The sequence below is a fragment of the Pavona decussata genome, unplaced genomic scaffold (assembly GCF_977016875.1).
Source record: "Pavona decussata unplaced genomic scaffold, jaPavDecu1.1 SCAFFOLD_42, whole genome shotgun sequence".
Lineage (NCBI taxonomy): Eukaryota > Metazoa > Cnidaria > Anthozoa > Scleractinia > Agariciidae > Pavona > Pavona decussata.
Genome location: NW_028145464.1, coordinates 755,001 through 772,336, shown reverse-complemented (window position 1 = coordinate 772,336; position 17,336 = coordinate 755,001). Strand labels below are relative to the sequence as shown.

At 39.8% G+C, this 17,336-nt stretch overlaps 3 protein-coding genes and 1 pseudogene across 4 annotated transcripts in view; all 4 read right to left on the bottom strand.

Moving 5' to 3' along the window:
• Window positions 1-3,142: 3,142 nt before the first annotated feature.
• LOC146482853 (uncharacterized) lies at window positions 3,143-7,692 on the bottom strand. The gene is made up of 3 exons (XM_085106642.1): window positions 7,348-7,692; window positions 6,440-6,789; window positions 3,143-3,705 (listed from the first exon to the last, which is right to left on the bottom strand). The coding sequence occupies exons 1-3, from the start codon at window positions 7,680-7,682 to the stop codon at window positions 3,383-3,385; spliced, it is 1,008 nt and encodes a 335-aa protein (XP_084962768.1). The 5' UTR covers window positions 7,683-7,692; the 3' UTR covers window positions 3,143-3,382.
• Window positions 7,693-8,745: 1,053 nt separating this feature from the next.
• The window catches only part of LOC146482850 (uncharacterized), a 29,680-nt gene continuing 21,089 nt past the window's right edge, over window positions 8,746-17,336 (bottom strand). Inside the window, exons 1-2 of one of the 2 annotated variants that reach the window (XR_014864032.1) lie at window positions 12,889-13,248; window positions 9,360-9,498 (exon numbers count right to left, since the gene is read on the bottom strand). Coding sequence is in view for 1 of the 2 variants with exons in the window: in XM_085106675.1 (XP_084962801.1) it covers window positions 9,191-9,498 (308 nt within the window). In the remaining variant the exon portion in view is untranslated. Of the gene's footprint in view, window positions 9,499-12,888; window positions 13,249-17,336 lie in introns of those variants that run through there. The other variant, XM_085106675.1, reaches the window with a different exon arrangement.
• Window positions 14,938-16,934, bottom strand: LOC146482852 (ras-related protein Rab-3 pseudogene; annotated as a pseudogene).
• The window catches only part of LOC146482851 (uncharacterized), a 5,827-nt gene continuing 5,697 nt past the window's right edge, over window positions 17,207-17,336 (bottom strand). Inside the window, exon 3 of the mRNA XM_085106671.1 lies at window positions 17,207-17,336. This exon is cut by the window's right edge and continues 196 nt beyond it. Within this exon, the coding sequence (XP_084962797.1) occupies window positions 17,207-17,336 (130 nt within the window).

The following is a 17,336-nucleotide window of genomic DNA, read 5'->3' as shown; positions in this document are numbered from 1 at the left end:
TCACAGGCTCTTTTCCTTTTCATTTTGACACTGATCAACCTGTATTGCGCGAAGACGAACCGAAGAACCGAAACATCTCTTCCTGAAGAAGCGATGATCGAAATCCGCCAATCACAGCCGACCTTCGTGATATAAATCAATACTGAAGCGCGATGAGAGAACCTCATCGCCTGATCAAGACTACCAGTGAGCAGTCGACGTCGAGACGTCGCGATCTTCAACTGACTACATCGTGAGACAAACGATTTCGCCATTCGTTGATACAAATCGGGCCAAGGGCGTCAATGTGCTTTACAGGCTTGCTTGCTTGCTTGAAATCGAATGAAAAAAGCCTTACACTCCGCCAAGAGTATACACAGAGCGAAAATCTCTCCAACTTGTCTTTTCGACCACGACTGACAACATAGTCATACGAAAATATTGACCCTCGTTAAATATATCACAGGTGTGTTAACTTCGGTGCATAGTTTCCGATTTCAATTTGCTGTTCTATATCGGTCTAGTTTGTTAGGTTTTGATACAAGGCGTGAGTGTTACCCTCATCAGGTCAAAGCCTTGGGCACGTTCCACACTTGCCCTGGGATAAACTGTTTGCACTATCAGAGACTAAAAGTAGTCAAAATTGTCTCCTCATACAGAATACTGTTGTGTTTCTTTCAAGCGCCAAAATTTGAGAGACATGCCATAACAATCGACGTGTTTAGAACTAACAAATTCTTTATGCCTATCTTTTTTCCTAGGTCGGTGGAGTCAGTAGCAGTGTATATTAGAAGGGGAGCTGGCGACAGAGTACGATACGTGACACATGACTAGTGTACTGCAGTAATTACTGGTATGTGGCTCGCATTCTCGCCAATTAACTCCTGCGCGTGGTACAATTTAGCATCTCGTTACAACTTTTGTGGTGCCATAAACAACCGCGAAAAAGGTTAAAACAAACGAGTAGCAAAATACTTGTTATGCGTGCAAGTTCGACAAAAAGATCATTTTTTTTTTAACGAAGAATTGATATTTCTCCAGCTACAAAAGGAATACGCTTACAATTAAAAAAGAAGCATGGTTGCCTTCTTCACAAGGCTTATCCTACAACTTACGCACATTTTTGATATCACACTCAGTGCATCGCTTAATAACATCACAGCTTCCTACTTATGTTATTTTCTTAGGCCCTCCACAGGCGAGCCAAACTGTTACCAATTACCCTTTGGTTGCTGATAACAAAAGGTAGTCAATGACAAAACATCTCATGTGAATGAAGATGAATTTGGGAGAATCATGTATATTGTTAGTAAGATATTTTTCTTAATCATTTATCTACTGTGTGCCGTTGCCTGTCTCGAGGTTAGTAATTTGCTTGTATTTTTCCATAAAAGTAACCCTTCGATTTGTCATTCCGCATTGTAAGTTACCTAAAATGGAGAGGGTACGACAATTTCGGAATACGCTCTCGGGAATAATGATAGCTTTGTTCTGTTCTGTTCTCTTAACTGCCGTGGACAGTTTATAAATGGGGTTTCTGTTATTGAATAAATTGTAACAAAGAACAAGAAAAACCTGCTTTGATGGGTTTGCTTTGTATAGGTTTGCCAGAGTCAATCGAAGTCAATCAATTAAATTGTGTTCGATTGAGTTCGGAAAGCGAACTCAATCTGATGGATTGAGTTCGATTTGTTCGATTGAATTCAATTTGTTCGGAAGTCGAACTCACGGAAAGTCTGGTGTTCGATTTCGCTCGATTGCCGACCTCAATCGAACTCAATCCACGGATTGAGTTCGATTTTCGAACGTTCGATTTACTATCCCGGGAGTTATCGACTACAAATGGTGAAAAATAAAGTCATCGACAACAAGGTACTTTTCCTTTTCAAATGGAAACTACTTTAGCTGTCGATAACAAACGCCACGGTTTTGTCATCAAAAACTCACTTTCTCCCGTCTGTGAGTAAGTTATCGATTACTAAAGTCTATTTTTGCGGCGCGTAGCTCGTGCCCGCCATTTTCTGCGCGATGTACACATGCGCATTACAAAGAAGTTTCCAGGCTCCCTTAAAACATACAGGTTATCGACAAGTAAACCTTTCGTGTGTGGAAACGCATTTCTAAACACTTATACTCGTCGATTCAAAATAAAAATAGTCGTTGACAACAATTTGCCTGGTCTGTGGAGGCCCTTACAACCTTACATGAATTAACACTCAAAAGTGTCTTACTTATATTACACACCACTACATCACCATCACTTACAAAGTTCCACATTACAATAACAATAAGCGTAGAATTGCTAACCCCATTTGCGTGGGCGTCTTTTAACCATAGAAATGGGTTTAAGGGAAGTTGTTTCTGCGACCCCACCTGAAACTACAAGCGAGTAATAGCTTTAACAATCTCAACTAAGAAGGCATAAAAACCGACCAAAAAATTCCTTAGAGGTCCGAAAAAGGAGCGATGGCATCGTTTTTCAATATGTCGAAGCTGTAATCTTGGATTTCTCGAATTTTACAGGAACTTCATCACCTGTCAAAATATTTAAATCAATAGACAAAAAGCGACAAAGAGTAAAACGTACGACGGTTCTTCAAAAGAGAATAATAAGATCAACTTTTGAAAACGTCCTTTGAAAAAGGTACAGAATATTTTCCCCATAAAAATCACGTCAAATGAAGAACACCATGCCTTACTATCGTACTGCACGTAAATGTTACAAAAATTTTATGAATTTTAAAGTCAGCGCGGGCACTTTCTGCAACCCCCACCCTCTCCTCCTCCTGCTCCGGTTTTTTACACTCTAAACCCAAACGCTTTTCTGTATCAGCTTCCATGGCTCTTGATTAGCAGTCATATTTTGTATTATGGCCTGACATGTAGCATTAAGGGCCAAAAAGAGGTTTGTTGCACCACAACGTGAGGGGTTTTTTTACATCCAAAAAAAAAGATTGTCTTTATTTAGGATTTTCCACACAAATAGCTTTGCTTTACGATTAAAAGCACCGGAACGGGGAAGGAACGGTATCTTTATCAGTAAGAACGGTACTTTAATCGTACATGCAAGACTACTTTTTTTTTCTTTTTGGTTGGCAGGAATTATTTAAACATTCCATCCTTTATGCCCACCCCCCCCCCCCCCCCCCCGCCATCCCGCCTGGTGCTTTTGTCGGGGGCCGTTGAAAGGAATCACCTTTCGTCCGTTGGGTACGTAATCCCCACCGGGAAACACAGATTCATTTTCTAAGTACAAAAATGTTTCGTCAGTCATGACCGTAGTGCGGTTACTTTAATTTCTGACCCTCACCATCCCCCTTCACCCTCTTCCCGCTGGATAGGTTAACTTTATTTTGCCACTGCAAAACGGTATTGTTGAGGTCCTAATTTACCGAAGTGATTCTTAGAATAAGCAGATTTTAAACACTTCCAGTTCGTTTATGTCAGAAGGGCTTTTCCCTGTGAAAAAAGTGTCCCTTTGTTTGTTTTCTGGGCAAGTAAAACCAAAGCCTAGACTGACATGAACAACGCTATAATTGTCAGTCGTCCACACCCTGAGGTCGTTGTTAATCTTTGTACCAAATCTTGGCCCCAGATCAGCGCGATATCGTATACCATCAGAAGCCGCCGGATTTAAAACGATCGGTTCAGTTCCTGAAGGATTAACCAGAGTAAACAGGAAGGACTGGCTGTCTGCTATGCACACACAATCATTCTCAGAACTAGCTGAAGGAAAAAAATAAGAGTGGTATAACTAGGCGATAACGGCTTATATCATACATTAAAGTAATGGTTACTCAGTAAGTAGCTATTGATAAACCAAATCCACGTATGACTATCCGACACTTCTGGTTAGCTCAAGCAATTAAACTTAATGTATTGAGATGACAAAATGAGAAAAAGGTTATAAAGTCAACCGAATGCAAAATTCACACTTATTGTTTTCACGTTCCAAGCAGATATAGCGAGAATTTCTTACAAAGAGCTGGAGGAGTAACTGGAGCCCTATCGTAGAAATAGTTCAAATATTCTAAAAATTATATACTAGCATTTTTTAGGCACTCAGGCCACTTGGAAAAACTGTAGAGGTAACGGAAGTCTTCTGGCAATCTTGAGTTTGCTTTTCCCTTGCATATTCTAAAGCTATAGGGTTGTAAACTCTCGTGGCTATAGCCAGACCGACCTAGAACACATTATCACAAGACATGGTTGTCGGAAGGAATTTCATTTATTTTAGTCTATAATCTGTTTTCGAGGGGGAACTGTAATCGATACTGTTGAACTAAGTGAGTTAAGCGTTTTAAAATTAAAAATTGCTGTCGGTGGTTTAAGTTTACGATACAGCATTGCAAACTGCCTCCTTTTAAACATTTCAGTAGAAATCAAATTTTAACGAATGAAGCGTAATGCGACCATACCAGAAGAGAAAAATATAGATTGAATGAAGGAATCTCATCCGAGACTGATATCGCATTGGCATGTGTAGGGGACCGGTCATAAATTAGACGGGAGGGCTAGTGCATTTTTATTTTGGCCTACCAGTTTTGAGGAGACCCTCCCCATTCCAGGTGCAGAAAAAATGTTTACCCTCCAAAATACTTTACATAATTTATCATGAACCCACCCCCCCCCCCCCCCCCACCACCACCACCACCACCACCCCTCCTCCAACGCTAAAGCTACCTGTATTGCAGCATGGCCCAAATTGTATGACACTGATCGTAAACTAACAGAGAAGAAAACGAGTTGCATTTTTTCCTGATCTTGAAGTTACGTTCATTGTGATTCCATGATCGTCTAGGTAGAGGATTTCATCGCCCTCTTCGTGTTCTTCATATTTTTCTTCTTCATTCTCAGAACCGATTTCAGCAAGAATGTCCTCCTCCTCGACATCTTCATCACATGTGACCACCTCATCCTCTTCACTCTCATCTGTGTCACTGTCTTGCTCCCCTAGGTTTTGTATTACAGCCAAATGGCTGGTTATGTGCCTTTGAACTTCATTGAGTTTTGCTTTTTTCCTTCCCTGGCAGTCTATGTTGTGGTGTCTCAGGTATTTGTCCAAAACAGCTCTATTGTCTGTTTAGTTAGAGAACTATCCTCAAGCATGGCAACCCAATCAAAATCTTTATATTTCTTCCCTGCCTCGGCAGATTTTTTTCAGCTCTCTCTTTCTTTCGTTTCTATTTCTTCAAGTCGAGCAACTTCAAGTGCTCTAGGTTACCTCTGATGCATTCTTCTGACATCGCAAACTTTTTACTGAATTCCAAAATCTTGTTTGGATTGTCTAAGGTGCATTCACCTATCACATAAGCCTTCTTTAATTGCACCCTAGGATGGAAATCATCAGTTATCCTGTTTGCCATTGGAGTCTTATTCATTGGAAGATATTAATCGTTAAAAAGATAAATTTTACATTCTATTTTGACAATATACTGTTTGTTCAAGTCAGGAGAGGATCTAGACATAGGACAAAGAAGTGTCATTAAAAACCCATGTTTATATTCAACAGCCATCAAATAAAGGATGTATATTTACAGAAGAATGACTGTGACTACAGAGGAATTCTAGATTGACTCCTTGACCCCAGCAACTTTGTAAAAAAAAATAATGCCCCCCCCCCCCACCCCTTAATGACATGCACCAAATTGTTTGACCCTCTCTTTTGTGCTTGCATGAAAGACAATGGCCCTCCCCATGTTTGCACCAGCCCTCCCCCAACCCCCTCCTCCCCTCTAATGTATGACCGGTCCCTAGGAAGATTTCTAGCAGAACTGACTAGCACTCCTACTGAACATTTTTCGTTAAAGTCACGTGAGGTCTTGCCTTTTGTAGAACGTCCAATCCTTTTATTCCCCTTCTGAGTTTTTCTTTCACTTAAAAACGGCTACAGAACCACAAGTTCCATCTTAAAATGGAAAATCCACTATTTTCAGGGATCTCAGTTAGCTTAACTGATTTCGCGAGCTCCAGAGCGCTCCGTTTGCAGGGTCGCGGGATAGGACTAATATTACCTCTAGAAAGCGCGTCATTAGGGAATCTGATTAAGGATTCGGAAGCGCTGAGAGTCTTCAGATTGAAAAAGAAATTCTTTAACTTTAATGGAAAAAATAACACTCGAGAGAGGAATAGCGGCCGTCTCTCTTTGATTCCTGCGTTTTATATTATCACAAACAAAAAGATATAACATAAGTCATAACATCGACTTTTTAAAGGTTCCATCTTGTCAAGTGCCAGTTTCACTCGATTACTCTTATGATTTAAGATGGCATTTCAGGTCCACTTTGTTATCCAATGAATTTGTAATTCGTAGCGTATACGTAATTCCCTGTTCGATCAAAGAGTAGCAAAGAAAATAAACTTATATGCTTACAAACACATTACATGTAAAATATAATAAATGATTAGATAAATAAATAACGGGCGGCTATAATCAATTAGACAAAGCGGTAAAACTTACGTGATTGCCATGATTTGGAGGTATAGCCACCAAAGATGTATTCCCCACTTTGTATCATTACAAGAGTAGGACCTCTGTTATCACAGCAGCGATGGAAATCTTGTGGCGATTCACCGTCGATGGAAGCTCGGTACAGGAGAGAACAGGAAGCACCAGAAGACAACCAGGACATAACAGCTGAACGGTGGCTTTCACTTTTTAAAATGATCGATGCTTTCAACGAGTTCCCTTCAAGATGGGCAATCATCCCTTCGACTTGATAAAACTTGGCTTCTGCAAGTAGCTCTTTTCTAACCATTTTGTCAGTTGGACAAAAGAGCTCACCATTGCGAAGGTAGTTCAAAATATACCTTAATGAAGATAAACAAAACTAAAGTCAGTGCAAACAGGTTGTTGTCGAAATTCCAAAACTCACACTGTCTCAAAGAACATGAAGAGTTCGAGCTATCAGAAGTTTGAGTGATTGAAAAGGGGTGTAAAAGAGGGAAAGAGGAGAAACCACAATCAGCCAAGCTGTAAAGGATGGGGGAGTGAGGAGAGGGGGGATGGGGGGGGGGGGGGGGGATTTTGAACAATGATTGGAGCCTAGCTTATTGCACAACGACTTTACAAGTGATCGGTTATTCCAGACGTGCGATCCAGTGTTCCAACATTGAAATATTCAATGCTTAGTCTTGCGTGACACAACTTGATACAAGCGTGTTGCATAAATTTAATCCGAAGCAGCGACTATGTTACCAACAAAAACAAGCATATGGAGTAAACGTTGTAAAAATTCAAGTCTCCACACTAAACGGTTAGTTAAGAATGAAGACTGGGAAACATAAAAAAACCCTTCGTGGAGGCTAAGGCACTGGCCCAGAGAGTGAGTGAATATACGTACTGAATCTTTCAAAACCATAGCTTACCGAAAGAGCTCACCATCGCGGTCGATAAAATATGCTCCATCCTCCTCGTCTGCTTTTAACTCGTGCCTACCAGAGAACATTGCGCACAGCATGGAATCCGGGTCTCTTTGTAATGTACTGAGTGTCGTTTTATAAATTTTACCACCAACGTTCAGCTTGACTACGCTGCCGAAGTGAACCTCATTGAGGGTCTTAGTCAACTCTTCGAACGCTGCCTTTTCTCGTCTCACCTTTTCAAGGTCTTCTTTTAATAATTCGTGTGCTTCACCTGTAAGCTTTTGAGCGTCGGTCAGTTTCACACTCGCTAAATCATACAAGCTCAGTTCGTCAGCCATGTTTGACACTTCCGCAATGGTCTGTGTAAAGTGAAACTACTGAACCTGAGCCCACAATCCTGTTAAACAGCGGATAGACAAGACCAAGGAGCGAGCGGCCCGCCTGAGCTGACATCTCTCCCCGCCGATAACACCACGGCTGTACTCGCACGTTGAGACAAATTTTATCGGGTCGGAGCGTAAAATTCTTTCCTTTTGAACAAACATAACAAATATATGGTCGAGGCTATAACTGGAACTTTGAGCTTAAAAGGTCATTGACTAAAAAAAATTAAATTTCCCAAACCTTGGGTCATATCAATTCATCCAACGCTGAAATCAATAGATATATATAATTGATATCAACCAAATTAATTCAATCTCCTATTGTTACCGTTGGATATCATTGTAGTATTCTGCAGCTTAAGTTATCATACCGTATCTACCGGATACGAGTGAGGCCACAAAACAGAGGAGGTACATCCTTACAGAGGACGTATCACGAAAATTTGATGTCATTTCAAAACCCAAAAATGTTTGTCTGACAACAGAAACCAAAATAATAATAATAAGAAGAAGAAGAAGAAGAAGAATTGTCTAGTTTTCTTATAAATTATCACCCCGGTGCAATAAAACTGTCGATTAGTGGCTCTGGCCAGAGACAGAGTGGATCGGAATGGATTGAAACTTGAAACATGTTAGGCTAATGTTTTTCAAGTTATCGCATTTTTGTTTCCAAAATGCGCTAGAACAGTTCCTGTCAAGAACTGAGTTGATTTCTCTCCTCTCGTTGTTCTAGATTTATTTTATAGCAAAGTGAAGGTCTTATTTCACCATTTTTAATAAAAGAGGTAAAAAAACCCCATGGTACTTCCCCTTTAAGCTCAGACTGGGAAAAGACTTATCAAAACCGTATTCGCGAGACCTCTATTCTGAAAGTCAAAAATACCCCTCCTCCCCCTAGATGGGATGTTAGTCAATCGTAGGGTTGTTGATAACCCCAGCATTTGTGTTCACCGGAACCGATTTGTACAGTGTGAAGGCAGGGTACCTGAGGCAAAGTTGACGGAAACAGCCAAATGTGTCACGTATTAGGACAAGTACATTTAATATTCCAATATTTAGAAGGTACGGCTAACGTGTGTACGACGACATTAATTTATCATATACTTACACAATAAACCCTCTGTTAACACATGGCAACAACTTTATTCTTTATTACAGTCTAATGATTTCAAATTATTTAAAACACTACGTTTTCTTTCAGAAAATGAACTTCATAGACTGAATGAGTATATAATGATAATATCAAGACAAATGCTTTGACTCTTCGTCGTATTCCTCAAATCAATTATTACGCAGGGTATTTATACTCAGTGATCTAGTTGTCCGCTAAATCTATTCCTTTTTTCTCTCTGATAAGCTACAGCGTCATACCAGCTAATGTCAAAAGACAAGTGCGATTTTTTTAAAACAGATACAAGTAGAAAATGGTATTTTTTTTTATTTAGAGTGGACTTGCGATTATTCTAATAATCAACTTTAAACACTTCCAGTTCGGTAATCTCAAATGAGCTCCTACGATTGAAGAACTCTTCCCTATCATCAGCATTTCGAGGACACGCAAACCCATTACCTAGACAATGACAACCACGACAGTAGTCATCAAACACAGCTTCCAGGTCATACCACTCTTTGGTACCAAAGCTTGGTCCCAGAGTCTCCCTACATCGTATACCTCCAGATGAGCCTGGTATTGGAGTGATCTTGATCGGTTCTGTCCGAGAAGGATTAACTAACGAAAACAGGCTGTCTGCTATGGCAGTTAAACGATCAGCTGGTAAGGAAAAAACAAATAAATAAAAATAGTGTTAGTACAGCGATGTCAAGGCCATTTTAACAGGAAAGGCAAACGCAAGCGCACTCACAATGGTTAAAATGCTTTAAGAACGGTGCCTATTTTTATTACTGCGCATACGTTCTGCGCATCTCGAGAGGCTCGGCTTCCCTATGGGTGATGCCTACTAATACAGGGATATTTTTGCGAGTTAAAAACTATGCGGAGAAAGTAGAACTTAGCAACCGCTCTTGGTATCCAAAAAGGAAATTGGGGGTAGCCACGCCTTTTTCAGAGATAATAAGGCTTCAATAGTTTTACTGCTTTTTTGCATTATTGTTGCTTTAAAATTATCTTTAAAATCTGCTTTTCTTGCATGGTCATAAGCCGCGTAAAAATACTTTTGTGTTAATAGGCACCGTCCTTAATCATTGCGCTTACGCTAATGCTGGCTTCTTGACCGTTTCCATGGTGAAATAAGAACCCTTGTGCTTGCATTTTTGTTTTTGTTCTCTTTGTTTTGATTTTTTTTTTAATCAGTTTCTAATTCTTTTTGTCAATTCGGCTATTTTGCCCTTTTCAAGCAAAGAAATCTAAGAATATTTGCGCCGGGTCTTTAAAAGTCGCACCAGGGAAGCCAAATAATAGCTTGGTAAAAACAAAATATTCACCAGGTATCATGGAGGCTAAATTTTCACTGGGTGGGGAAAAAAATCCACTGGGTCTGTTACAGAGGGGAGTCTAGTGATCGACAACCAGTCCAAACGACTGCACTGCAGTTATCCCTGTGGTGTCTATTTTAAGTGTATGATACAACAGATTCCGGGGTAATAGTCCAGGTTCACAGCGTCTCGAAGATCTCTTGTATTCAACTTGCCGCTATTCTATGTATTGTAACTTTTTTTCGTAGTGGCAACCACTCCTTCATTAGGAATTTTACACATATTTAACTTTTGCGAATATTCTTTATGTCTTGTTATCCCTTATTTAATTTTGCCAATTCCAATTGTTTTTATAGCATACCGTGTATCGGACATTAATTTTGTGAATATTGTATGCATTTATTCCTCTTATTTTGAGAGCCGTAAGTTAGAAAACTGTAGCAGGTTATTACGCCTCCCTCTTTAAATAAAGTTATTGTACATGTATTGTATTGTATTGTGGTTTAAACTTTCTGTGACCTAAAATATGGCAACTATCGTTCAAAAGAAAAAGTGAGCCTTTACTCTTAAGTACCAAGCGCTACTAAAAAAGAGGAGTTTCCAGAACATTTTTAAATATGAAAATATTTCTGCAGGAGTTCAGTTTTAAATCTACAGTCCCGTAACCAGGATTTTATGTGTGTGTGTGTGTGTGTGGGGGGGGGGGGGGGGGGGGGGTGGTGCAAAGTGGACCAAAATACCGAAATGTATTTTTTATTGTCTGATCCGTTTATTTAGGAAAGTAGCAACACATGAGAAATTGTAACGCCAAAGTACACGGTTGGAACTGAATATTACATTTGTCGAACACAATTGTTTATAATTAAAGGACTAATTCTACGATGTAAAATGATACACCAAATACTGCGGAACTAATCCCTCAGAAGTGTCCCGAGCTCCAGCCTCCGTAGGTTTGGTGGCAAACAGATTTACCACCTCATCAAAAACAATTTTAACTTGATAGCCATGTGCATAACTGCGAGGGAAGACAGCCTTTCCTGGCCCATGCATGCTCTGTTATATGTATGGAGCCGCCTTAAACAACTCGCACTTCTTTCGCATTTACAGCTCGTTGCAGGGATTTTGGCGCATATCTTGAGGAGCGCATATATATTTGGAAAGAGATCATCATCGCACTCTTTAAGAGCTTTGGCTGCTGTATTTGGCCTGTCTTCCTTCGGTTTTGAGGAGTATCTGAAACTGAAAGAAATAGGAAACAATATGTACTGTTATCACTCGCTTACCCATTTGTGTAATTTGTTGTTGTAAGTACTAGCCTTCATTTTCGTCATCTAAAAGTATTCGGTTGTTCACGTTTCGCTCTCAGTGTGGGTTTTCAACCGAATTAAGGAAGGATTCGGTAGCGATCATTGCGTCGTGATAGTACTTCATTTGCTCATGTATTTTTGCCCTTTCTTGAATCTTATGCCATTTTATGAAATCGCCCTTGTCTTTCCTGCAATGCATAGGTGTCATTAAAGCAGAGTGTTTACAGAATACTCCATCTACTGAAGGGCTGTAGACCATCGACGAGTACCCTCTTCGGCACTCATGAAGAAATCGGGTTGGAAACTTGCAGTAAATCGGTGGCACAAAATGACTTTTAATCAAGTGATACTTCTGACCAACTGGCAGCTTATTTGCGGAAGAACCAAATTTCTCAGAGGTCGTCGAAAACTTCCCGATAAGTGTCATTTATTTCTTGTTGCATCAGTGGTTATAAGTGATACCGCGTTAGATTGTCATCAGTATTTTCAGGTACTAGAGCTTGCAAGGTCTCTACAATTTTATAAATAATGCAGAATTGTTAAGAAAGTACACATCGGCTTTTCATAGAATATTGACATGCATCAGGAAATGACGATAAGAGACCAAGAGAAAAATAAATTGTATTTTCCCTCTTTGTGTCTCGAAAACTTCTATTTTGTTGGTTTGTGATGCCTGTGGATTTCCAGGTGCTGCTTTAGATTAACCCTCCCCCAGTCATTCTCCGAATTATTACTCTGTGTTCCCTCACTGGCTTTTATTAAGCGATGTAAGTTCGTTTCATATTGAGGAAGAGCGACTAAATCTCAGAGCATAATAATAGGATCAAGACTGGTGGACAAATATTGCGAAAATAAGTGTGATTTACCTTCTATATCTCTCTGTAAGACTGTAGTTAACTGAGATAGTTTCAGCTGGGCTGTCGTTGCAGACTGCATTGTCATTGTCAGCGTCTGATGCCTCTTGACGGGGTACTTTACTGACCCATGTATCGAGAGACTGGCAAGATTTGACTACAGCCTTCCTCTTTCTATTTTCCTGTTCTCTCCTACCCATAACTTCATTATTCATTTAGATAAGCTCGGACATCTGTGAGCTCATTGAAATGTTCTGAATGGCTCAGGCTACTAGAGTGCAGCTGGTTTTAGTTTCCCAGGGAATGCATTACTGAATTTTCCACTTTTTGGCTTTGTTTAAATATCACTGTTAAGTTTTAAACTTCAGTTTAACCGACTACACTCCTTAACTTGTCTATTGAGTATCAAAATGCGGACCTTTCGGACCTGTGGGGAGGTGCGAACGCACCCCGTGCACCCCCCCCCCCCCCTGGTCACGGGCCTGATCTAACAACACTAAGGTACCATTCTACTGGAATACCTTTTACTCATGCAATAAATCTACAATCATTACTCTAAATACATACTTGACTCCCATGATTTTGCGGTGTATGTAGCCTCCGAAGATGTATTCTCCACTTTTTATCACAACAATAGTTGGAGCTTTGTTGTCACAGCACTTATGAAAGCTCTTTGAACTTTCTGGACGGCCTGTGGAAATATATTGGTACAACAGAGAGCATTTTGCACCAGATGGCAACCAGGATAAGAGAGCTAAGCGGTAAGTTGATTCTGTATTATCACAGATGATTTGAACGGATGAGTCTTCTCTTCCAGTTCACCTATGACGCCTCGGACTTGGTAAAACTTTGCTTCCGTGAGCAGCTCTTTTTGAATTGTTTTGTCGTCAGGACAAAGGAGCTCACCATGGCGAAGGTAATTCAAGATGTACCCCTTATGGAATTAACACTACGAAATTAGATCGATTGCCACATGAAACATTTGCAAGTTAAATCTAAGAGAACTATAAAGGGATTTTTTATGTCTCTGTTCCCGATTGTTGGGAGGAAAATTATGCAAAATTTGATGGGGGTCAAGTCCCCAGACTCATGTCACGAAATCTTGTCAATGGAGTTTACCGATTGGATAAACGAATACCTGTAACAAGCCTTCACGTAGTGTTTTGCAGAACGTCGATTTCATTTAGAATATAAAGAATTAAAACGTACAGAAATAATGTCTTGGTAAATCTGATAGCTTTATCGTAAGCCTTCGAGTGTACGCCAAAACTACCGATGATGTGTTAATTTATACACAACACCTACCGAAAGAGCTTGCCATCACGGTCGATAAAATATGCTCCATCTTCAGCGTCCGGCTTCAACTCGTGCCTTCCAGAAAACATTATACTCAACATGGAATCTGAATCTTTTCGCAAAGTTTCCAGTGTAGTTTTGTACATCTTACCACCGACGTTCAACTTCACCGTTCTGTCGAAATGGGCTTGATTCATTCCTTTGGGAAGTTTAGTTTCTTCTTCAAATGCTGGCTGCTCTGATTTTACATTGTCGGAACCTTGCGTCAGTAAGTCGCGGGTTTTACCAATAAGATCCTGCGCATCAGACATTTTGGCACAAGCCAAATCAAGTAAATTCACCTTTTCTTCTAGTTTACCAGCCATGGCTTAGTAAACTGTTCCATTAACTTCCGCGTCAAAGTAAAAGAGTGTGCCAGTCGTTCCCCTGTTCAGCGGGCTTGACAAAGTTCTTCTCACTCAGGAATCAAATTCATTTGTTTGGGCTAGGTGGTTTTGTATCACGATAAGACTGTAGGATAAGAGAATCATTGCTGTCCGATTCCGGCCCCGATTCTGGCCCGGCCCACAAAGCTATAATTTCATTAAAACTAGTGGCAATCAAAGATTAGGGAGTGCGTTCGATAATCTCGATCCCAGGCTCTCTCTCCGTTGCCAATTTGGGGATGATGTCATCCCCCCCCCCCCCCCCCCTACCTGGAGCAAAATCTGCAAGGGATGTCAGATACGCCTCGGCAAGATCCATTCATTCACGGCAATCAACTTTGTCCCATACAATCTCGACTCTAGTACGTATTAGGAGTGCGTTCTTTCTACGTCGAACGCAATAATGATATGAAAGTTCAAATTGCACTGCTAGTTGAAGAGCCTATTCTGACTGTTTGTAAATGAAGGTTACCCCGCATCGCATCGTGTCCAGAAAATATTGCTTGCTCTGATACGGACATCCTCGTTAAACACTCTTGTAGCAATTTATGTTCTACGAATGTTGCGACGCCTCAAAGCAAAACAGGGGGAACGAGTTGAGAGGGGAGCTGCGTGCTTCATTGAGAACTGTTAACAACCGGGAAAAGTCACAAGTCTCATGAAAAGAGTTCAAGTAGAAACCGCTTAAGGGGCGAAGAACAATTTCACGCCGTTTAACCTTGTTTCACAAGGCAATCTGTCTGGGTCTTCCAGATTACTGTTATTAAACGCCAGTAGAAGATACTTAAATAAGGAACTCTAACCACAACAAATTCATTGAAATGCATCCCAAACACTGAGACCTATCTGAGAAACAGATACCTCTGTCAGTGGAACTTTAAAAGACTGGAATGCGTTGCCATTATTAGTATTGTGTCCGTTGATCAATTCAAAACTGGCGCTATCTGTCAATAACGACATTGTTATTAATTGATTAAATGTTTTATTTAAATCTTTCTTTTAAGTGATTTACATACCTTCTTTTGTTTATCAGTTTTTAACACATATTGTTGAAATTATTGAAATACATTTTTATCTCACAGTTAATGTCTTGCGTGATGGTTTCCCTTTGCAGGACTATTAAAAAATTTGAATAAAAGTTAAATAACCAATTTTCTCACTACATAAATAAAAGACTGCATGGCCACTGATATTGAAAGTGGCCGGGGAGTGAACGTTACGTTTCTATTGGTAATAGCAATACCAGTTAACGTTTTGGAGGTACACTTTAGCACGGATCCTTGTAGCTTTGTTTTTTAAACACTTGATTCATCTGAAAACATGTCAACACGTCCATTTTAGCTTGTGAAGTATGAAACTCTCGGGAATCATTGTAATTCAAAGCGAAAGTACAGCATGTAGATTTTGTTTATAGTTTGCATAAACTTTCTCCAAAAACAACTCGGAATATTTAAAATGTTCAGAATCTGAGTTCTTGGTCGATACCAACTAGTGAAAAGAAAAAAGAAAAAAGAAAAGGTTTTTAGGTGTAACTGAGTTTCTACGTTTCCAAGGCGCTCAACTAATAGATTTTCATCTTTACAATCGCGGATCTTCAAAATGATATCGAGTGCAAAAAAAGTACACAAACCTCTCCACAACGCGTATTTCTGTCTCTGCTACAAAGGAAAGCCGTCTGACCACAATCGTTTTCATCGATAGACAAAAAAATTAATCACCTCTCTCACGGTTGTGTAGCATAAGTACTGCTCACCATCGCCTGATGAAGACAAGCGTTATACATGAGCGCAGATGAGCGGTCGAAACGTCGCGATCAACGCCTATGCTACTCAATCGTGGGAGGAACTATGAGTTTTGATCTGTTTCAAACGTAACCACGATGAGTCCAACGTTTAACTTCATTAATACATCAGGGCCCTTACCTAATCGATATGTTTAAATAAACAATGTATATTAATAGAGCCGAATTTGAAACCTCTTATAATTTCACTAATAATTTCATTAAATGGCCTGAAATCGGAAATTTCAGACTGACCATGCACCGACATCAACAAAACATTAATCACGTCAAGTATTCCTAACATTATCATAATAATAATAATAATAATAATAATAATAATAATAATAATAATAATAATAATAATAAATAGTTATCTTTATTTGTGCCAGGGAAATAAAAACACAAGGAATTAAAAATACCAGGGAAATAAAAACACCCTTACGGTGTAGATACAATCCACCACTGCTAATATTATTGTGAGATACAAAGTCTGCACCGTTTTGTGTAGAAAAGGGTTCAACAGTGCGGATTAACCGATCAATAGATTCATTTAGACAACTATCCTCTGAAAATTAATCCGTCGCAGACGATATCCAACAGCCTCTCAAACACCTGCTTCACAGTAACATTCTACGGATTCTTGGCACTTGTCTCAAAAAACGCCAATCCCAGTTCATCAGCAAGCTGCTTGCCCCTTTCGTAGGTCACTGCTCTGTGTTCCTCCAAATCACACCTGTTGCCAACCAGTATCACTTTATCATTAGACAATGAGTACGTCTTAACCTGTATTGACCATTGTTGGCCTGCTTGGAACGACTCTTCATTTGTAATGTCATACATGAGAATAAAACCCACCGCATGACGGTAATATGCAGTGGTTACAGTCCGATATTTCTCCTGCCCTGCCGTGTCCCAGATTTTCAGTTTGACTCGCTTGTCGTTCCAAACAACCGTCTTCACTTTAAAATCGATCCCCATCGTTGACACAAACGCTGATGTGAACAAATCATCGACATAGCGAGACAGAAACGATGTCTTTCTTACAGCAGAATTTCCAATGATCAAAAGGTTCAACATATAATGGGAATTCTGGTCGGCCCTGTTAGCCATGCTTCACTTAATAGATGGATGGACAAATCAATGAATAATAATGTAAACGACAAACTGTCGGTATAGGTGGATTGCATGACCGTCATGTTGGTGGAGAAAACAAAAGAAAATTTTCTCACATAGTTTGCATAAAAATGGAAGTTAACTTCCAGAGGAGAAAAATCTTATTGTTCCTAGCCACAAACATGGCCGCCAGGACGTCCCATGCAATCCTTCAATTACACGAAGCAACATACATACATTATTGTATAAAAACTGGTTTGTGATTGGAAGACTATATATCAACTTTGAAGATTTCCAGTTCAGTGATATCAAATTGGCTTTTACCAGTGAAGAAAGTATCCTTGTTAATCTTTGGAGGACATGTAAAGCCATACACTAGATTAAGACGTCCAACAAACCGA